Source organism: Xyrauchen texanus, chromosome 7, assembly GCF_025860055.1.
Source record: "Xyrauchen texanus isolate HMW12.3.18 chromosome 7, RBS_HiC_50CHRs, whole genome shotgun sequence".
Lineage (NCBI taxonomy): Eukaryota > Metazoa > Chordata > Actinopteri > Cypriniformes > Catostomidae > Xyrauchen > Xyrauchen texanus.
Genome location: NC_068282.1, coordinates 14,615,986 through 14,636,789, shown reverse-complemented (window position 1 = coordinate 14,636,789; position 20,804 = coordinate 14,615,986). Strand labels below are relative to the sequence as shown.

The 20,804-nt window shown below is 39.6% G+C and overlaps 1 protein-coding gene and 1 long non-coding RNA gene across 3 annotated transcripts; one reads left to right on the top strand and one right to left on the bottom strand.

Annotated features, from left to right (window-relative positions):
* Positions 1-462: 462 nt before the first annotated feature.
* Positions 463-11,633, top strand: LOC127646174 (protein DDI1 homolog 2-like). Of its 2 annotated transcripts, XM_052129657.1 has the most exons (10): positions 463-805; positions 1,375-1,501; positions 1,589-1,867; positions 1,962-2,088; positions 2,199-2,326; positions 2,562-2,690; positions 2,832-2,935; positions 6,018-6,210; positions 8,497-8,548; positions 8,838-8,928. In XM_052129657.1, the coding sequence occupies exons 1-9, from the start codon at positions 668-670 to the stop codon at positions 8,505-8,507; spliced, it is 1,236 nt and encodes a 411-aa protein (XP_051985617.1). In that variant the 5' UTR covers positions 463-667; the 3' UTR covers positions 8,508-8,548; positions 8,838-8,928. The 2 variants fall into 2 exon arrangements, with proteins under 2 accessions (XP_051985617.1, XP_051985616.1); XM_052129656.1 differs by lacking the exon at positions 8,497-8,548 and having other exon boundaries at positions 8,838-11,633.
* A 4,425-nt stretch (positions 11,634-16,058) lies between these two features.
* Positions 16,059-20,780, bottom strand: LOC127646226 (uncharacterized). The gene is made up of 3 exons (XR_007970897.1): positions 20,539-20,780; positions 16,984-17,194; positions 16,059-16,847 (listed from the first exon to the last, which is right to left on the bottom strand). It is a non-coding gene; the product is annotated as an uncharacterized LOC127646226 (long non-coding RNA).
* Positions 20,781-20,804: the final 24 nt, after the last annotated feature.

The following is a 20,804-nucleotide window of genomic DNA, read 5'->3' as shown; positions in this document are numbered from 1 at the left end:
GAAGGGATGGTACTGTTTCACGTCTTCGAATAGGGCACACTGCATTGAATCAGTCACAAAATATATTTGTTAAACATGACACTGGTTTGTGTAACATATGTGGACTAACGGAGATGGTAAAGCATACCGTTACAGTGCATTTGATATAATAAAGAAAGCCCAGCTCGCAGAAGAAGTTAAGTAATTAAGTGGTAGCCTATGTAGTGTGGTATGACAGTACAGAACTTGTTAAGGAATACTTCAATAGTATCTAAGGATCTGTTAGACTATTTAAAAGCAAAAGATCTGATTAATATTATTTATTTATTTATTTTCCCATCAATCTCTATCTTTATTTACTTTCAACGTCAATGCTCCACACTCCTTCCCAGTAGGTGGCGGAAATGCACCAAAGTTTGTTTGCCAACCGCCATAAACCCCAAAGAAGAAGCATTAAGACACACGCAATCGGTTTACGGCAGCGGCAGGAGAGCAGAAGGAAGTGAATCAGTGAATTGTAGTTGCTTACATAGTTACCTTCATGCGTTTGACTTTTTCGTAATCAAGTTTCACACAGAATTTTAACAGGATACACTTGAGGACATTTGTTATAAAAGAAGACTTCGCAGTTAAAGCAGTTTCTAGCAGCAAAATAAGCAGTATACGGGTTCCAGTGACCCCGGGCGCAATGCTGCTCACCGTGTTTTGTGCACCGAGAGACCGCTCGGAAACCACTTTTGCCCTGGAGGTGTCCCCAGAACTTGAACTCAGGGATTTTTTGGCTCTTTGTGAACTAGAATCAGGAATACCGGCCGGGGAAATTCAGGTAAACATCTTCCAGAAGTGTTGCAACAGTTAGTTAGCCAATATGCTAAGCGACCTGACTAAACACATTAGTCCCAAACAACAAGGCAGGTCCATGCTATTAATAGCTTCCGGACCCCGTGTCAACCCGTCTAGAAAACCCCCAAATCTAGAAAGGTTATAAGGTCCGATGGCGAATATTTGAGTTGCTAAACAATTTCAAGGACATGTTTGTGCTAAACCGAATTCTGTCCCCAAACTGTAATACCGAATAACACGGAATAATAAGGTTGTATAAACATAACACACGTTTATTTCTCTAGTGTGTGTGTGTGTGTGTGTGTGTGTGTGTGTGTGTGTGTGTGTGTGTGATTACCTACTGAAAAACTGAAGGTTGTGGAATCAAAATCGAAAGAAAAACTTAATGTGTTCATGGTCCATTTTCAGTTTTTGTTTAACTGAAACGGCAAGCTTAAACCTGTTACCAATGCTATTTTTCTAATAAGTATTTTTATTAAGAAAAGTGACCTACTGTGTTTGATCAAATATTGAGCAAAAGTTATTTAACCATTTCATTAACTTTTGGTTTAGATTTCATATGCAGAGCAGCCTTTACATGATCCCACCCGTGCCCTGGGGAACTACGGCCTGAAGGATGGAGACGTGGTGGTGTTAAGACAGGCAGAGAGAATACTGCCATCACAACCCACAATTCCAGGTAAACCAGCATGTCAAGATCTTTTCTTGGGTTAATTAATCATGAGGTGATTGTTGGAATTAATAATAATGATTCTAAATCTCTTAGGGCTGCCACGAATCGATTTCAGTTCTATTGCTGTGCCCGGGACATCCTCAGGCCAAAACAGACCGCAACAAACCCAACGTCCCAGTGCCACCTCGTCAGTGCTGCCCCAAGCCACCACCCCAGGTTCAGGGTCAAGCTCAGGCTCCGGCTCAGCCCTTTCTCAGGGATTGGACAACCCAGCCTTGCTACGTGACATGTTGCTGGCAAACCCACATGAGTTGTCATTGCTGAAGGAGCGAAACCCTCCCCTTGCTGAGGCTCTACTGAGTGGTGACCTTGGTAAATGGAGAAGACAAGTCTAAATGTATCTGTATGTATGAATGATTGAACATTGTCTCCTTTGATGGAGAATAATTTTGATTCTCTTTCTCAGAGCGCTTCACCAAGGTGCTTTTGGAGCAGCAGCAGGACCGAGCCAAAAGAGAGAGGGAGAGAATCAGACTGCTGACCGCAGATCCCTTTGACCTTGAGGCCCAGGCCAAGATTGAGGAGGAAATCAGGTATCAAAGGGGTGAAATTGTTTGCAAAACCTTTGTCTATGGCACACAGGTCATGCACATGACTTTTTTGGCAAGTGTAGAATGCATTAATCTTTTATTTAAAATTCCAGACAGCACAACATTGAGGAGAATATGACCATTGCAATGGAAGAAGCACCTGAGAGTTTTGGCCAGGTGGTCATGCTTTACATTAACTGCATAGTCAATGGACACCCTGTAAAGGCCTTTGTTGACTCAGGTATTTAATTTAATTTTGTCCGACACACATGCATTCAGCTTTTACTGTCACGCCTTAAACATCATGACTGTTATAAAATATTATTACATTTTGGCGTAAGTCTTTCAAAAATATTTTACCACACATGCAGCATACATACATATAAATTCATAATTATTCGTCTTCACGTTTGATTTAATTTGTGGTGCTTCAATACCTACAAAATACTACTAGATAATATTTGTATTATTTTTAGGAGCTCAGATGACCATTATGAGTCAAGCATGTGCAGAGCGGTGCAATATCATGCGTCTGGTTGACAGACGCTGGGCAGGCATTGCCAAAGGTGTCGGAACACAGAAAATTATTGGCAGAGTCCATTTGGGTAAGGCATTGATCTGTATTTTATGCTGAGTTCCACTAACGTTCACCTTGAGGATAAAGCTTGGATGAATGGACTGTACAAAAATGTGTGTGTTTCATTGTTTTATTTATTTTTTTCTGTTTTTTTCTTGGCACTGTCTAGCCCAGGTGCAGATTGAAGGAGATTTTCTGCCCTGCTCTTTCTCCATTTTGGAGGATCAACCCATGGACATGCTGCTGGGCCTTGACATGCTGAAAAGACACCAGGTCTGCTCGGAAACTGTGGATTACAGCAAATTGTCTATTTAACTTTGGACTGAAAATTGTCATTTGATGCAGGCTTTTCCAATTTCACAAGCCTCCTTACCTTTTAGCTTGTAAATTAAAATTTTCAGTCTATATCCACAAAATAAATAAATACATAAAATATAAATGTATATATATGGCAGCCAAAAGTTTGGAATAATGTACAGATTTTGCTGTTTCCTAACAAAATTGGTACTTTAAAGTGGCATTCAACTGATCACAAAGTGTATAGTCAGGACATTACTGCTGTAAGAAACAGCATCTAGACAGGCCCCATTTCCAGCAGCCATTACTCCAACACCTTATCCTTGAGTAATCATGCTAATTTGGTACTAGAAAATAATTTGCCATTATATCAAACACTGTTGAAAGCTATTTAGTTCTTTAAATTAAACTTAACTTTGTGTTTGTTTTTGAGTTGCCACAGTATGCAATTTACTTGCATGTCTTAAGGTCAATATTAGGTAAAAAAAAAAAAAAAAAATGGCAAAAAAAGAAACTGCTTTATCTAAAAACTCATCAGTCAATCATTGTTTTGAAGAATGAAGGCTATGCAAAGCTTGAAAGTGCCAAAAAAAAAAATTTGATTGTAAAACAAAGTTGTACACTACAGTCTTCAAAGACAAAGAACAAATGGCTCTAACAAGGACAGAAAGAGATGTGGAAGGCCATATGTACAATTAAACAAGAGGATAAGTACATCAGAGTCTCTAGTTTGAGAAATAAATATCTTGCATGTCCTCAGCTGACTGCTTCATTGAATTCTACCTGCTCAACACCAGTTTCATGTACAACAGTAAAGATAAGACTCAGGGGTGCAGACCTTATGGGAAGAATTGCAAAGAAAAAGCCACTTTTGAAACAGAAAAAGAAAATGTTAGAATGGGCAAAGAAAGACAAATAATTGGAAAAGAGTGTTGTGGATCTTAACCCCATTGAGCTTTTGTGGGATCAGCTAGACTTTAAGGTGCGTGAGAAGTACCGGATGGCAAGTGCTACTGGAAGTGTGGTCTGAAATGTCACCTGAGTATCTGGACAAACTGACAGCTAGAATGCCAAGGATCTGCAAAGCTGTCATTGCTGCACATGGAGGATTTTTTGATGAGAGCTCTTTGAAGAAGTTTCTTTTCAAATTGTAAAAGTAATTTTTCACTTTATTGATGTCCTGACTACATTGTGATCAGTTGAATGCCACTTTGGTGAATAAAAGTACCAATTTCTTTCCATAAGAGCAAAATCTGTACATTATTCCAAACTTCTGGCCACCTGTATGTGTGTGTGTGTGTGTGTGTGTGTGTGTGTATATAAAAATACATACACACACTGGCTAGGTATAGATATATACAAACATACTACAGTTCATCCGGAAAGTATTCACAGCGCTTCACTTTTTCCAAATGTTTTGGTTTTTCCACATTACAGCCTCATTCCAAAATTGATTAAATTCATTATTTTCCTAAAAATTCTTCAAAATACCCCATAATGACAACGTTAAAGACGTTTGTTTGAAGTCTTTCATAAAATGATAAAAAAAATCACATGTACATGAGTATTCACAACCTTTGCCATGACACTCAAAATTGAGCTCAGGTGCATCCTGTTTCCACGGATCATCCTTGAGATGTTTCTACAACTTGATTGGAGTCCACCTGTGGTAAATTCATTTGATTGGACATGATTTGGAAAGGCACACACACCTGTTTATATAAGGTCCCACAGTTAACAGTGCATGTCAGATCCCAAACCAAGCCATGATGTACAAGGAATTGTTTGTAGATCTTTGAGACAGGATTGTATTGAGGCACAGATCTGGGGAAGGATACAGAAACATTTCTGCAGTATTGAAGGTTCCAATCCGTAAATGGAAGAAGTTTGGAACCACCAGGACTCTTCCTAGGGCTGGCCGCCTGGCCAAACTGAGTGATCTGGGGAGAAGGGACTTAGTCAGGGAGGTGACCAAGAACCCGATGGTCACTCTGATAGAGTTCCAGCATTTCTCTGTGGAGAGAGAACCTTCCAGAAGAACAACTATCTCTGCAACACTCCACCAATCAGGCCTGTATGGTAGAGTGGACAGATGGAAGCCACTCATCTGTAAAAGGCACCTGAAGGACTCTCAGACCATGAGAAACAAAATGATCTGGTCTGATGACGCAAATATTTAACTCTTTAGCCTGAATGGCAAGCGTCATGTATGGAGGAAACCAGGCACTGCTCATCACCTGGCCAATACCATCCCTGTAGTGGAGCATGGTGATTGGTGGCAGCATCATGCTGGGGGATGTTTTTCCAGCGGAAGGAACTGGGAGACTAGTCAGGATCGAGGGAATGATGAATGTAGCAATGTACAGAGACATCCTTGATGAAAACCTGCTCCAGAGTGCTCTGGACCTCAGACTGGGGTAAAGGTTCATCTTCCAACAGGACAATGACCCTAAGCACACAGCCAAGATAACAAAGGAGTGGCTACAGGACATCTCTGTGAATGTCCTTGAGTGGCCCAGCCAGATCCCAGACTAACCCGATTGAACATCTCTCCCCATCCAACCTGATGGAGCTTGAGAGGTCCTGCAAAAAATAATTTGAGAAACTGCCCAAAAATAGGTGTGCCATGCTTGTAGCATCATACACATCAGACTTGAGGCCAAAGGTGCTTCAATGAAGAATTGAGCAAAGGCTGTGAATACTTTATTTTTTTTATATATATATATATATATATATATATAATTGCAAAAATTTCAAACAAATTTCTTTCATGTTGCCATTAAGGTGTATTGTTTGTAGAATTGAGGAAAATAATGAATTTAATCAATTTTGGAATAAGGCTGTAACGCAACAAAATGTGGAAAAAGTGAAGCGCTCTGAATACTTTCCGGATGCACCGTAGATCTCCACAAATAGTATAAATGTGCCCTAAATAGCTTAACTTGGGTTTAGACTTTTTTTTTTTTTTTTTTTCAGTTTTAGTTGAATGCTTCAACTCTTGAGCTCTTAATATCATTTTCATTCTCATCTTATAGCTTGATTTGTTTTTCTTATTCAGTGCTCTATAGATCTTAAGAAAAATGTCCTCCTAATTGGGACGACTGGTACAGAGACCCGTTTTCTGCCTGAGGCAGAGCTGCCCGAATGTGCCCGGCTGGCATATGGGGCAGAGGGACGAGAGGAAACCCAACCTGAGGAGATTGCAGACCGAGAGCTGGCAGAGGCAATACAAAGATCTGTGCAGGACAGCGGTGAGATGCGTGTTATGAGATAGCTTTGCTAATTGGTTATCGAATTTGGAATGTTTGATGCAAGACATTAATCCTCATTGGTGGTTTATTGTAGAACTATGAAAATGTCCTTTTTTGGGATTGAGCAGACTATAGCGATTCATAAAGAATACTGATGGTATTAAAAAAAAACTTGAGGAAATAATTTATAATGAAAAGATCCTTGCATTAGTATAGTTTGTTTGTCTTGATTGCTGTGTATAACCAGTTACTTACCCAGTTCACAAGGTGGTGTACAATGTGTGCCAGTCAAAAGTAACACTGATAATTTCAGTGAGAAAATAATCTAGGAGTTAAAACAGTAGTCCAGAATGTATTGAAGATTAAACCATTTAGACATGGTGAAATGGCATTTCCACTATCTACCCTATCTAGAAATTAAAGCCTTTATACCTTTTATACAGTGAGGAAAATAAGTATTTGAACACCCTGCTATTTTGCAAGTTCTCCCACTTAGAAATCATGGAGGGGTCTGAAATTGTCACCGTAGGTGCATGTCCACTGTGAGAGACATAATCTAAAAAACAAAATCCAGAAATCGCAATGTGTGTTTTTTTTTTTTTTTTTTACTATTTATTTGTATGATACAGCTGCAAATAAGTATTTGAACATTGAAAATCAATGTTAATATTTGGTACAGTAGCCTTTGTTCGCAATTACAGAGGTCAAATGTTTCCTGTAGTTTTTCACCAGGTTTGCACACACTGCAGGAGGGATTTTGGCCCACTCCTCCACTCAGATCTTCTCTAGATCAGTCAGGTTTCTGGGCTGTCGCTGAGAAACACGGAGTTTGAGCTCCCTCCAAAGATTCTCTATTGGGTTTCGGTCTGGAGACTGGCTAGGCCACGCCAGAGCCACTCCTTGGTTATCCTGGCTGTGTGCTTCGGGTCATTGTCATGTTGGAAGACCCAGCCTCAACCCATCTTCAATGGTCTAACTGAGGGAAGGAGGTTGTTCCCCAAAATCTCGCAATACATGGCCCCGGTCATCCTCTCCTTAATACAGTGCAGTCGCCCTGTCCCATGTGCAGAAAAACACCCCCAAAGCATGATGCTACCACCCCCATGCTTCACAGTAGGGATGGTGTTCTTGGGATGGTACTCGTCATTCTTCTTCCTCCAAACACGGTTAGTGGAATTATGACCAAAAAGTTCTATTTTGGTCTCATCTGACCACATGACTTTCTTCCATGACTCCTCTGGATCATCCAAATGGTCATTGGCAAACTTAAGACGGGCCTTGACATGTGCTGGTTTAAGCAGGGGAACCTTCCGTGCCATGCATGATTTCAAACCATGACGTCTTAGTGTATTACCAACAGTAACCTTGGAAACGGTGGTCCCAGCTCTTTTCAGGTCATTGACCAGCTCCTCCCGTGTAGTTCTGGGCTGATTTCTCACCTTTCTTAGGATCATTGAGACCCCACGAGGTGAGATCTTGCATGGAGCCCCAGTCCGAGGGAGATTGACAGTCATGTTTAGCTTCTTCCATTTTCTAATGATTGCTCCAACAGTGGACCTTTTTTCACCAAGCTGCTTGGCAATTTCCCAGTAGCCCTTTCCAGCCTTGTGGAGGTGTACAATTTTGTCTCTAGTGTCTTTGGACAGCTCTTTGGTCTTGGCCATGTTAGTAGTTGGATTCTTACTGATTGTATGGGGTGGACAGGTGTCTTTATGCAGCTAACGACCTCAAACAGGTGCATCTAATTTAGGATAATAAATGGAGTGGAGGTGGACATTTTAAAGGCAGACTAACAGGTCTTTGAGGGTCAGAATTCTAGCTGATAGACAGGTGTTCAAATACTTATTTGCAGCTGTATCATACAAATAAATAGTTAAAAAATCATACATTGTGATTTCTGGATTTTTTTTTTTTAGATTATGTCTCTCACAGTGGATATGTACCTACGATGACAATTTCAGACCCCTCCATGATTTCCAAGTGGGAGAACTTGCAAAATAGCAGGGTGTTCAAATACTTATTTTCCTCACTGTACATCAACTTGCATGCTTTAAAGTAGTGTGTTTGTTAATATCTGGAAGAGTAGGAGACTCTTAGAAGACAGAACCACAGACTACCTTTTAAATGGTGGTAGGTCAGATTTTTTTGTGGGCTGAATACCACCTTGTGTTACTAATGTGATTAATCGGTGCATGCATCCTGTTTCGCTCACTTTCTCTGAATGCATTTTTACTCTTCTACCTCTTATTGCATGAAATGTGTGGTGTGTGCCTTAACTATGAGCAGGACAGAACTGATGTCATACGGACAGGCAGCTGGAGAGGGATTTTCATACCAGGTACTGCAATAACATGGGCACAATGGATATGTTGAGCTAACCCAATACAATATCTCATTCAGCACTGTAAAAAGCAAAAGTATGATATACATTGGTACGTAGAGGAAGAGCATTCATTTTGTGAGTAAGACCCCCTATATCTTCTAATGAATTATATTTTTCTTGCCAACTATTTTGCATGGTTTGCAATATTTGTTGAATTTGCATGGTTTTATATAACATGTATCTAAAGACATGAGCATTTGCTGTAGAGTGTAAATGTAATCAACCAATACTAAATATCTTATAGATATTGAAGATGGAACAACTACCTCACCACAATCCCTGCCATTCACGTCGCCATCTTCCAACTCAAGTTATCCACATAGTCTCACCCTGGATCGTTCCAAGTCTGCCCCAGCTTCTATAAACCAGGGACCATCTCCAATTGAAATTCCCCACCCATATTCCACCCTGGAATCAACTGTATCCTCCCCACTTCCACCCCTGAAAGTGGGAGAACCCTTTCTAGATCCCCCTGTTGGCACCTTATGCCCTCAGTCCCAAGTATTGGCTGATTCCATCTCCTCTTGCGTAAAGACAGCTGCTCCCAACACAAGCTCTCTTCCCTCTCAGGAACCATTCTGTAGTACGGTGTCTGAGAACAATATAGTGACAGGTGGCATCATTACAGGAGATTCTGACAGTCAGATAGACACCGTTATGAGGAACAATATCATGTCCTCTGGAACTGTAGCAGCAGAATCTCCCTTTACGCTCTTTAACCCAACCACTCAGATTCAAGCATTCGATCAGGAAGTGGACATGGATGTTTCTTCTAATGCAAAACAAGAAGTTGGCTATGACTTAACAGAACAGTTCCAGAGAGAGCATAGCAGTGTGATGGAAAATGTTTCAGGGGCTCAACCACAACTCATGCCTGTTCCAGATTTGAAATTTCAACCCTGTCATGCAAAGCCAGCCACTTCCTCCGGGTCCTCTCCTGCCCATTCAGACTCTGAAAAGAGTATGGATCGTGTAATACCCTCTGAGAGAGACCAACTGGAAGCAGATAACGCCCCATCCCTGGCTAAGGCTCTTAAAGAGCTACATAAACTTCTGATGTCTAACAGCTGTCCTCCAATGTGTGAAAGGAGCCCTCTGTCTGACTCCAATGCTTCAACACCCAGCCAGGATGCTGATGAGGTGGACCAGGATCCTACTTCAAGAAACCATAACACTCTGAACCCAACTGTTGACTCATCCTCGACTGCCACAGCAAATGACATGGAGGACAGTGTTGCCAAAGCTGACTTTACTTCTCAATCAGTGTGGGATACATCAGACTTGCCAACATCAAGCAATTCAAGGCATCCAGAGAACCAAACTACTAGTCTGGCAGATCCTGGAAAGAAAAAAGAGATTCAGTGTTCTTATACCCCTGAGGGAAACCAGGCTCAGGGAGTTAGTGATGAGGGAGGTACTGGGTCAACGTTATCAGAGATAATGTCTTTCCAGGAAGATCTTGAGTTTAGAGAAACCCCTGATGTTCAGAAAGAGCAGGATGTTGCAGATGGAAACACTTCAGGCATTGTCATCTCCAGCTCTGCTGACCCGTCTCAGCAGTGCCCCCTTTCTTTAGCAGCTGGCTCATCCAATTCCTGCCTTGGACCTGTTGCGTCACCTGATCCTCAAAAACAAGCCCCTGAGATGGATCCTCTTTTCCTTGGAGACTCCATCCAGCCTTCATCACAGCCCTCAATGGGACGGTTTCCACTAGAGCACATTCAGAGGATCCAAGCATCAGGTTTCTCAGCCCATGAGGCTGCTGAGGCACTGGAACAAGCTCAAGGCATTGTAGAGCTTGCCTTACTGATGTTGTTGGCAAGAACGATCACTGTGCCCACCTAGATCCCAAAGCAACCTGCTGTGGTGGCATCAGTTAACATTTGATCCCTTTTATCATCACATTATTTTCCTTTAGCAGTCCTCATTGTTTTGTACTTTATGGTCTTATTCTGGCTCTATACTTTGCCAGCATACAAAATGTTCAACAAAAAATGTCTAAGAAGCTGGCCATATCTCCCTTTCAACAAAACAACAATGGGTATGCAGTATTTTTAAGAAGTTTTGCATGTTGCCTCAAGTTTCTTAATGGATTGCTGGTTTTATTGGTTTGGTTAAATTGGTTTGGTTAAATAAGTATGATAAATTGACAGACATTTTACTTGTTTAAATAGTTCAGTAATAAATTGTTGGGTTGTAGCGAACATGATCTTCTGCCTTGTCAGAAATAGACCTGTTTCATTCATCCAACTACTGCATGGTTTTAAATCTCAAGTGATTTTGTGCCTGATGTTTACTTGCCCTCAATAGAAACTTCTGAAGCATTTAAGTTAGTTTATTTTAGTAAACCGGTAGAGCACACATTGCAGACTACACTTTCCAATTTAATTGGCAATGTCTAAACTTTCTCTAAGTTCATTTTCACTTTAGTTGTTTTATTTGATGGTTGCCAATCCTGTATAACTTGACATGTTTTCAATAGGTTGCCTTTTGAAATTATTAAAGAGTAGACTTTTAACTACCATGATCTTTGCGTTCATAGTCTATCATTCATCAATACTGGTCAGTGATTTGTGAAGGATGTATGAACTAATATGAAAGGGAAGGTCTGATGCATTACCAAACAGTTGGAGAAATGATTTGATCATCAGTCTTTTTATTGGAATCAGGATTTTGTGGTGATATTTTAAATTTTGCTTTTGAGAGAAATAAAACCAACACTTGTTGGTTGACTAGTAGTCTACAGAAAGAGATTCTTTTTTTTTTTTTTGCCCATCTGCCCTCAGAGCAGCTACCACTACATTTTGTTGAGCTGTCTCTTTTAATTCTATTATTTGTTGTCCATTGTCTAAATACTTTTGATTTCAGTGTAAAGTCCTGACATGCCCTTCCCAGCTGTCTGTGATCTGTTGTGATGTCTACACTCTTGTCATTTTTTTTTTAATTGTCATCTCTGGGTCATATATGAATAGTGTTCAAACTATTTGAAATACTCATTCTTGTATACAGTTTAAAAACCAAATAAAAGGAAAAAGTGATTCTTTTTATTTCATGTGCAAGTGTTTCTTTTTTGTTTTAGCATTATAAGTGTATAAATGTATTTTTATATATACTAGAAAATTAATCACATCGTCTAAACTCGTATTCTCATTACTAATATGCAGTAATTAAAATTATCCAGTCTGGACCACAAATGTTTTTTACAATGTATATTTACAATGTAAATATAGGCCTACTTAGCCATTCAAATATATTATTTTTTCATATATATATATATATATATACACACACACGTCAGCAAAAAAGAAACGTCCCCTTTTCAGGACATGTAGATAAAGATAAATACCTAAATAATTTTACAGATCTATATTGTAAAGGGTTTAAACAATGTTTTCCATGCTAGTTCAATGAACCATAAACCATTAATGAATATGCACCTGTGAAACTTTTGTTAAGACACTAACAGCTTACAGACATTAAGCAATTAAGGTCACCGTTATAAAACCTTTTCTACTGACTCTGAAAAACACCAAAAGAATGATGCCCAGGGTCCCTGCTCATCTGTGTTACAAGGAAGACATCCTCCTCCTCCCTCATATGGTACCCTTCCTGCAGGCTCATCCTGACATGACCCTCCAGCATGACAATGCCACCAGCCATACTGCTCGTTCTGTACGTAATTTCCTGCAAGACAGGAATCTCAATCTCATTGAGCACGTCTCAGACCTGTTGGATCGGAGGGTGAGGGCTACGACCATTCCCCCCAGAAATGTCCGGGAACTTGCAAGTGCCTTGGTGGAAGTGTGGGGTAACATCTCACAGCTAGATCTGGCAAATCTGGTGCAGTCCATGAGGAGATTGACTGCAGTACTTACCGCATCAGTAAGCCACACAAGATACTGACTGATACTTTTGATTTTGACCCCCCTTTGTTCAGGGGCACATTATTCCATTTCTGTAAGTCACATGTCTGTGAAACTTGTTCAGTTTTATGTTCATACAAATATTTAAACATGTTAAATTTGCTGAAAATTTAATCAGTTGAAAGTGAGGACTTTTATATATACAGTACACTGGCGGCCAAAAGTTTAGACTCAGGGGTGCAGGCCTTATGAGAAGAATTGCAAAGAAAAAGCCACTTTTGAAACAGAAAAACAAAAAGAAAATGTTCAGAGACATTGGACAACAGATAATTGGAAAAGAGTGTTATTGATCTTAATCCCAATGAGCTTTATCAGCTAGACTGTAATGTGCATGAGAAGTGCCCAACGACAGCCAAATCTATGGTAAGTGCTGCAGGAAGCGTGGGGTGAAATGTCACCTGAGTATCTGGAGAAACTGACAGCTAGAATACCAATGATCCGCATAGCTGTCATTGCTGCACATGGAGGATTTTGTGATGAGAACTCTTTGAAGTCGTTTAAGTTCAATTCAATTCAAACTGTAATAGAAAATGAATGTCCTGACTACACATTGTGATCAGTTGAATGCCACTTTGGTGAATAAATGTAACAATTTCTTTCCATAAGAGCAAAATCTGTACAGTATCCCAAACTTCTGGCTGCCAGTGTGTATATACAGCCGTGGCCAAAAGTACTGGCAGTGACATAAATGTTGTTGTTGTGGAGTTGATTCACATTGTTTCTAGATTATTGTGCAGAGTGATCAGATGCATTTTAAATAATTGCAAAAGCTTCATTGGCCAAAACAAATTTACTTTATCACAAAAACCCAAATTTTACGGTTTTGGTCCTGGCACAAAATGACCAGCCGACATAATTTCACTGATCATATCAGCAGCACCTGGGAAAGTGTGAATGAGTACTAGTCAGGTGAAATCACTCTATCATTCTGATTGGATTATAAGGCAAAGACGTTTGGACAATGGCCTGGTGTCAAGAGGGGCAGCAAAGAAGCCACTTCTCTCAAAGAAAAACATCAAGGACAGACTGAAATGGATTGGACAGCAGAAGACTGGTGCAAAGATATTCTCTCTGATGAAGCCCAATTCTGACTGTTTGGGACATCTGGAAAATCGATAGTCCGGAGAAGAAAAGGTGAACACTACCATGAGTCCTGTGTCGTGCCAACAGTGAAGCATCCTGAGACCATCCATATGTGGGGTTGCTTTTCATCCAAGGAGTGGGCTCTCTCACAATTCTGCCCAAAATCACTGCCATGAATAAAGAATGGTATCAAAACGTCCTGCAAGAGGAACTTCTCCCAACGATCCAGGAGCAATTTGATGATGATCCGTGCATTTTCCGGCATGATGGAGCACCATGTCACAAGGCATGAGTGATAATAAAATCGGTCGGAGATCATTACATTTACATTTTGGGTCCGTGGCCAGGCAACTCCCCGGATCGTAATCCCATAGAGAACCTCAAAAGGCGAGTAGACAAACATAAGCCCACAAATTGTGATCAACTCCAAGCACTATTAAGTCAAGAATGGATCGCCATCAGTCAGGATTTGTCCAAGAAGCTGATATCCAGCATGCCAGAACGAATTGTAGAGGTTATGAAGAACAAGGGTCAACACTGTAAATATTGACTCTTTGCATAAATTGAGTGTTTTTGTCAATAAAAGCCTTTAAAACTTATGAAATACTTATTGTTATCCAGTATACCATAGAAACATGTAAAAAATAATCTACAAATACTGAAGCAGCAAACATTGCCAAACACAAAATTGATGTGACTGCCAATACTTTTTGGCCATGGCTGTATATAATAATATATATATATATATATATATATATATATATATATATATATACACACACACACACACACACACACACACACACACACACATTACATTGTAGTCTCTTATATAATGCAGACAGATTTTTTTTTCTTCCTGAGATTCACTTAGCAATAAAATAATCTTCATCACCAATCTACGCCCAGTCAAATTGCACAAGGAGTCTTGTTCAACAAGATCCAATGTAGAAATTATGTTCTTCGATTGCAGCACCATCTGTATTGAAAAGATGGAAAGACAATTAGTGTAGGATCTATTTTAGAGGAGTGGGGATGAAAGTTGACCAATACTTTTGCCTGTACTTTCAAAATCTGAAAGGTTTCTTGCAACCCAAACACCCAATGCAAATAAACCAAGGTTTACAATTAGATTCCTGTAACAAAAGGAGATTGCATATATGACAACATTGAAGATATTAGCCCCTTTCACACATACAACCTTTTTCAAAAAATAAAATTACTGCATTTTATCAGAGTCTGTTATAAATGAGCCAGCTCCATATGGGTGGGCTTTGGCTCCAAGTGGGCAGTACAAACAGCCTCTGTTATGACGAAGATTTCCGCCTATACTTGCAGCATGAACTCCTCCCATTTGGAGGTGCCCGCATACTTGTGGCATAAGCACCTCCCACTTGAAGGGTAGTCCCTCCCACTTGGAGATCTCCAGTCTGCAGTTGTACATACAACATTTTTCAGAATAGAGATTTGTGTGTGAACATGACCTTTTTTGAAAATTCTAGTGAATTTTCTTCTGGCAGTTTCCCTTAATGAGTTGTTTAATACATTCCCAGATTGATGGTATGTGTGAACAGCACATTATGCTTGTACATTTACCAGTAAAGACAACCCTACAATCCTGTAATTTACCTGGTTGCATGAGTGAAAGGGGCTATAACAAGATATTTGAACAACATTGCAGATGCTTAAGAAAAAGGACATGCAGGAGTTTTACAGTTGTATATCGCTTGAATAATAATAATAATAAAAAAGTGTGCCTTTAACACCCTTATATTGTTTCAAACCTGAAAGACTGACTTTCTTCCATGGAACACAATGAATGATGTTGGGCAGAATGTTAGCCTCGGTTACCTTTCACTACAATTGTCTGAAAACAAGGTGCAACAAAAGTGAATGGTGACTAAGGCGAACAATGTTCAAGTTGGTTTGGAACAACAAGAGGGTGAGAGAACTTTCATTTTTCGGTGAACTACTGAGCTCCAAAACCATGAACCAACTGAACATCTTCTGTCAAAAGAATAAAGACAAAGGGTGTCTTAAGCATGTGGTGTGTAAAGTACAGCTCAATCACAATTGTTTCATGTTGATGTTATCCAATATCCTTGTTGACAACGGCAAATTAAACACTGGCCACGTTTACATGCATCCCAGTGGCATTGGTTAATTTTAGAGACGTGCCTAATCTAATATAACAGGAAATGTGAAGTTTTCATTGTGCAAATAGCTTTTTCTGTCTTGAACCCAATCATTTAGCTTTTCTTGTGCTCCAGGTCAGAACACAGCTCGTTCACTTTGGAAAAAAAAAAAAAATTATATATATATAAATATAAAAAAATAAAAAAAAAAAAATAAAATAGTAGTGCATCTTTAAGTACTAATAATTGATCACCATGAGAAAAATTAAACAAAATCAGCAAATACAAATCAAATAGTAGAACACTGGCAGTCAGTCTGCTTTCTATATTTTTTATTGCAATAAAATAAATTGCAGAATATACAGTCAATAAAAAGTAAATAAAATAGTGAGTAGTGAATAGTACAATAATATAAGTAGTATAATATAATACAATAGTACAATAATAGAAATAGTATACATAGAATAAACAGTAATACCATCACTAACAAAATAGAAAATAAAATAGTGAGTACTGAATAGTACAATAATACATAATAATTTCCCAAAATCTGTTGAATGACAAACCCTGATATGTACACAAGGGGATTGTCCACAAGGCAACCAAAGTGGGTTGGCAGGTAGCTATGGCCATACACAAATTGCAGAGATGTTAACAAAAGGGGATGGAAGCCCTTCAGTTTCTTCTGCTACTAGAGCAGAGGACACCGCACCATGAGATGGCAGAAAATGCCCTGGAACTGGCCTGCAGATGTTTTTTTTTTGCTCTGATGAATAAAGAAAGTCATACATGGCTTGGATGGCCTTACGGTAAGCGCATTATCAGTACATTTTCGGGTGAACTATTCCTTTAAAACTGATATTTGCTCTTTTCAGACGATTGATCTACAGAACTCCAAAATGCCAAAATGAAAAAGTAGTTCTTTAATGTATTACAACCAGTATTTTGTAAAGGTGCAATGAAATGACATGAATACCTTTGTAATATATGTGGATGTGGGAGGTCAAGATGGAGAGTTATATTTTGGACCATGTAAGTGGAGAGTGAGTGCAAACTCCCTCTGGTCTTTTGTGTACTCATGGCCCCGTATTGACAGGAGGTCTATCGGGAGATCTGAAATTCAGTTAGCACATACGAACTAGTAAATGCTCTTTCAATAATAACTAGAAAGTCTGAAAAGATGGGAAAGTGGAAATATATATATATATATATATATATAAAAAAAAGTTACGTTTTATATTCATTTTACCAGAGTAGAAATTGAGCCTCTCTTTCGCCTCTTCATTTATGATATTCTAAACCTTCAGAGCCTCAAGAAGATCATGTACGGTGTTCTTTGCCCTCCATTCTCAGTCTTTCATATTCCTCATCCCTCGCTCCAGACTCTCCACCCAAACCAAGACGTCACAGAGTATGGCCTTTAGACCAGTGGGAGATGCAGGCAATGCATAGGAGTGGTGCTAGTAGAAAGAAGGTTGAAAATGTTTTGAGTAATGTTTATATTAGAGGTCGACCGATTAATCGGCCGATTTTTTTGCATTTTTTACATAATCGGCATCGGCCAATATCCAAGTATATCAAGCCGATTATTAGGCAGGCGCATCTGTGGGCAGCCTAGTGTTGTTGTGGAACACGTGTTCGACGCACGCTGCCCCTAGTGTCATTTTCCAGCAGAGTGAGCAGACCTCATCCAGTGCCTAAGGAAGGAGCTAAGTTCCTTGGAGAAAACAGTAAGGGTTAAATTTGTATAACTTCTTTAGATTTAATTAAAAACTTTTGATATGTTACTGCCAACTTCAAGAAAAAACGTGACAAACGCGATACTTGACATGACGTTCGGCTACTTTGGATATTGATAGCGTAGTTGAAGTTGCATTATCACAGCAGAAGGGTTGCTATCATGTCACAATAAGTAAGCAAGAATTTTGCAATTACAGACAGTGAATCTGAGACTTTTATTGTTCTGTTTGTGTGTCTTATATTTGAGAGGGTTGTCACTCAATGCAGATAAATAAGTAATAAAAATATACCAACGCAGTATAGGCAATTGAAGGACTGGCTTTGGTAAGCTTGGACGTTATCGGTTCTGCTGTCGGTACTGGAGAAATTAAGAAAATACATTCTTTATTGCTATAAAGAGAAAGTTATTTTATCTCGCCAGCCATTTCTATGTATAATAATAATAATGCGCTCCGAAACACACCGCAAAGAGACAAGCAAAGTATAGGCTACTTTGGGTTTCATGCGTCTAAACGATCAACTATACACAAAAATATGTCAAAACGACCGGCTTGGAGATTCACTTAAACACAGTTTATGTCTAAAATGGACGTAGTTATGGAAATAGTTGGGAGAAAATATGTTGCATCAGGAGTCTATTAGATCTGAACTCGGTCTTAAAGGGGAAGCGGTCTAATGAAAATGTTGACGATTGAGCCATTACTGCGAATCAAACAACAAAAGGCAAAAAATAACTTGCAGCTCTTGAATGAATAACTTCTGTGGGTACTTTCAATGGGTAAATTGATAGAATGGAAGCATCTGGAGCCATATATATGGATTACCATTATCCTGCCTAAATGTGATTTATGGACCTTGAAAGTGTTGGTTGCTGTCTCCTTCCATTCGAAGTCCCTCCACATTTGAAAACTTCTTCTAAAAATCTTTATTTGTGTTCAGATGAACAACAAATGTCATACATATAACATCACTGGCGGAAAAACCTTCACTCTTTAAAGCTACTTCCCACTGCCTCCTCAACGGTTTCTCTTTGGGAAACCTTCAAAAAGTATGAGAAGCGTTAGCTAGCTAACTAACTAGTCACATTCACAATATGTCAATCTCACAGCCGAAACAAGTAGCTTGTCACTAAAGTCAGTTTTTGGATAAAAACGGCAATATAGATGAAAATCCAGATTATGGGCACTTTAGTTAATAATATAATTTATGATACAAGCTATATTATAAGAAATCACGCAAACTTTATAAAAACCAGCTTTCATAGCTAACTAGCGTTATCGCTAGCTATTAATACTGTCTGACTCTGGTGTCCAACTAGTTAGCTTTCAACAATGTTATAATGACCAAATACAACCAGAAACAATTTGTAAGTCTTACCTATGAAAGGTAATACCCTGAGATCTAGTTTGGATTGTGCAAAAGTTTGTACAGCCACAAGCTGCACACCAGTCAGGAATCTTTTCTCCAGTAATGCTGCCTGAGAGTTATGGCAATTTGCCTGGTCCAATATGGCGACGACGTTGATGTACGATCCAGCGGCCAATGAGGCTATATTATCTACAGCCCCGTGGCAAAGGAAAACATTTTCCCGAGTTGTGAATGTCAGTATGCAGCCTGAATTGAATGTTGGGAGATAAAATAAAAAAAAGACCATATGCCACGAAATAATGGGAAGGAAACACGTCTTTGAAATTAGTTTGTGCTCGTGGGAGAAACACAACAACATCCATCGTGTTTTCCGATTCACACACGATTCACTCTAATGAACCGTTTATTTTGTGTTAATCAAAATAGACAGCGCATCCAGTGTAGTCAAAAATGACTCTTACACCGTGTCCTAACTACACGCGACGCGACGCCGCGACACGCGATAAAAGGTATCTTTTCCATGTTAATCAGAGTTTTTGTCCTAACCAGACGCGACGGCGACACGCGAAGTTTCTAATTTAGAAACGGTTCCTATTACTGCGACGTCGCGGCTGACAGATCCGCCCACACAGAAATCTCATTGGATGGAAGTTCTGCGTGTCATGAATATTTAATCATCAAACATGACGACGAGGAACTGATTGTCGAAGTTCAAAGGCATTCAATTCTCTACGATAAATCTCACAAATTCCACAAAGACATCAGGAAAAAGGATTCCGTCTGGAGAAGTATAGCTGAAGCATTGAATACACATGGTAAGTTAAGTTTAGACTTTCATCTACAGCGAATGAATGAATGAATGTTGCATTTAGATATAGTAGGCTACTAATGACGCATCAACCTGTGTAAAACAAATTCCGCTTTATTTTCAATGTAAAGTAGAGTGAATAGGCATGACGATTTGTGACCCTGTATCCAGGGGTGTCATTCCAGACAATCTACTAAAATACAGGCAGGGTGGGGAGTCGCAATGACAATGACAGTAGTCCGAGCTGTGCACACTCGGCGCGCGCGAGGCAGATCTGGCCACGCCCGCGCTGCTCGTAGTAGAGATATTCAGAGGTAGTCAATAATATTTTGTTAATGTTTTGATTTTTAATAATGTTATTTCTTGATTTGATTATGTCCTTACCCATTTCCAATGCGAGTGCGGGTACGGGCCAGTAGTGCGCTTTCACAGAGAGACTCCGCCCACACGCTGTTCTGAATGGCTGTGATTTTTGATTGACGTGTGGCGTCTCACAGTCGCGTCGCGTCTAGTGTGGACAGACACACTTGCTGTCGCTGGAATTTTATCGCGTCGCGTGTAGTTAGGACACGGTGTTATGGTGTGGTCCTTATATATATTTATAAAATAGAATTAAAACGTACAATTCGTAAAAAAAAGTAAATAATCAGAGTAATGACAAGTAGCATGCAAACGGGATTGAAGTGGTTGGCCCAAATCATGTAAACATCTTTAATCTAATTATTCCTTATACTCCGATTATTGCAATGATCAGAGTATTGGCGTAAATGTAACCACTAAGAGCGACTAGTTCAAAAAACATGAACTTGTTTATTTCATGCAATTGATTCTCAACTATGCTGTCCTCTCGTCGCTTATAAACTTTGAAAATGTACAATATAAACAAACCTTCTGAAGTCCTTTCTGACCGTCGCAAAATAACAAGCTGGACTAATCCATCCCATGACACCGTCCAGTCGGCCATCAGCTTTCTTTCCGCTCATTTTATTTGATGAGTTTAAGGATTTCCAACCAGAGGGTCTTTGACGTAACCTTGCAATCAGAAATATCTACAGCAAATCACGCGCTTCCCAGTCTTGCCCTACGGATCCTTAGATAGGACAAACTGTATAAAGAGTTCCACGGGTTCCATAGGTTCGCCACATGAGGACTGA

Coding starts and splice junctions, on each gene's coding strand:
- LOC127646174 (XM_052129656.1), top strand. CDS start 668: ATGCTGCTCACCGTGTTTTGTGCACCGAGAGACCGCTCGGAAACCACT. Junction 2,089..2,198: donor AAGATTGAGGAGGAAATCAG/GTATCAAAGGGG, acceptor TTAAAATTCCAG/ACAGCACAACATTGAGGAGA. Junction 2,936..6,017: donor ACATGCTGAAAAGACACCAG/GTCTGCTCGGAA, acceptor TTTCTTATTCAG/TGCTCTATAGATCTTAAGAA.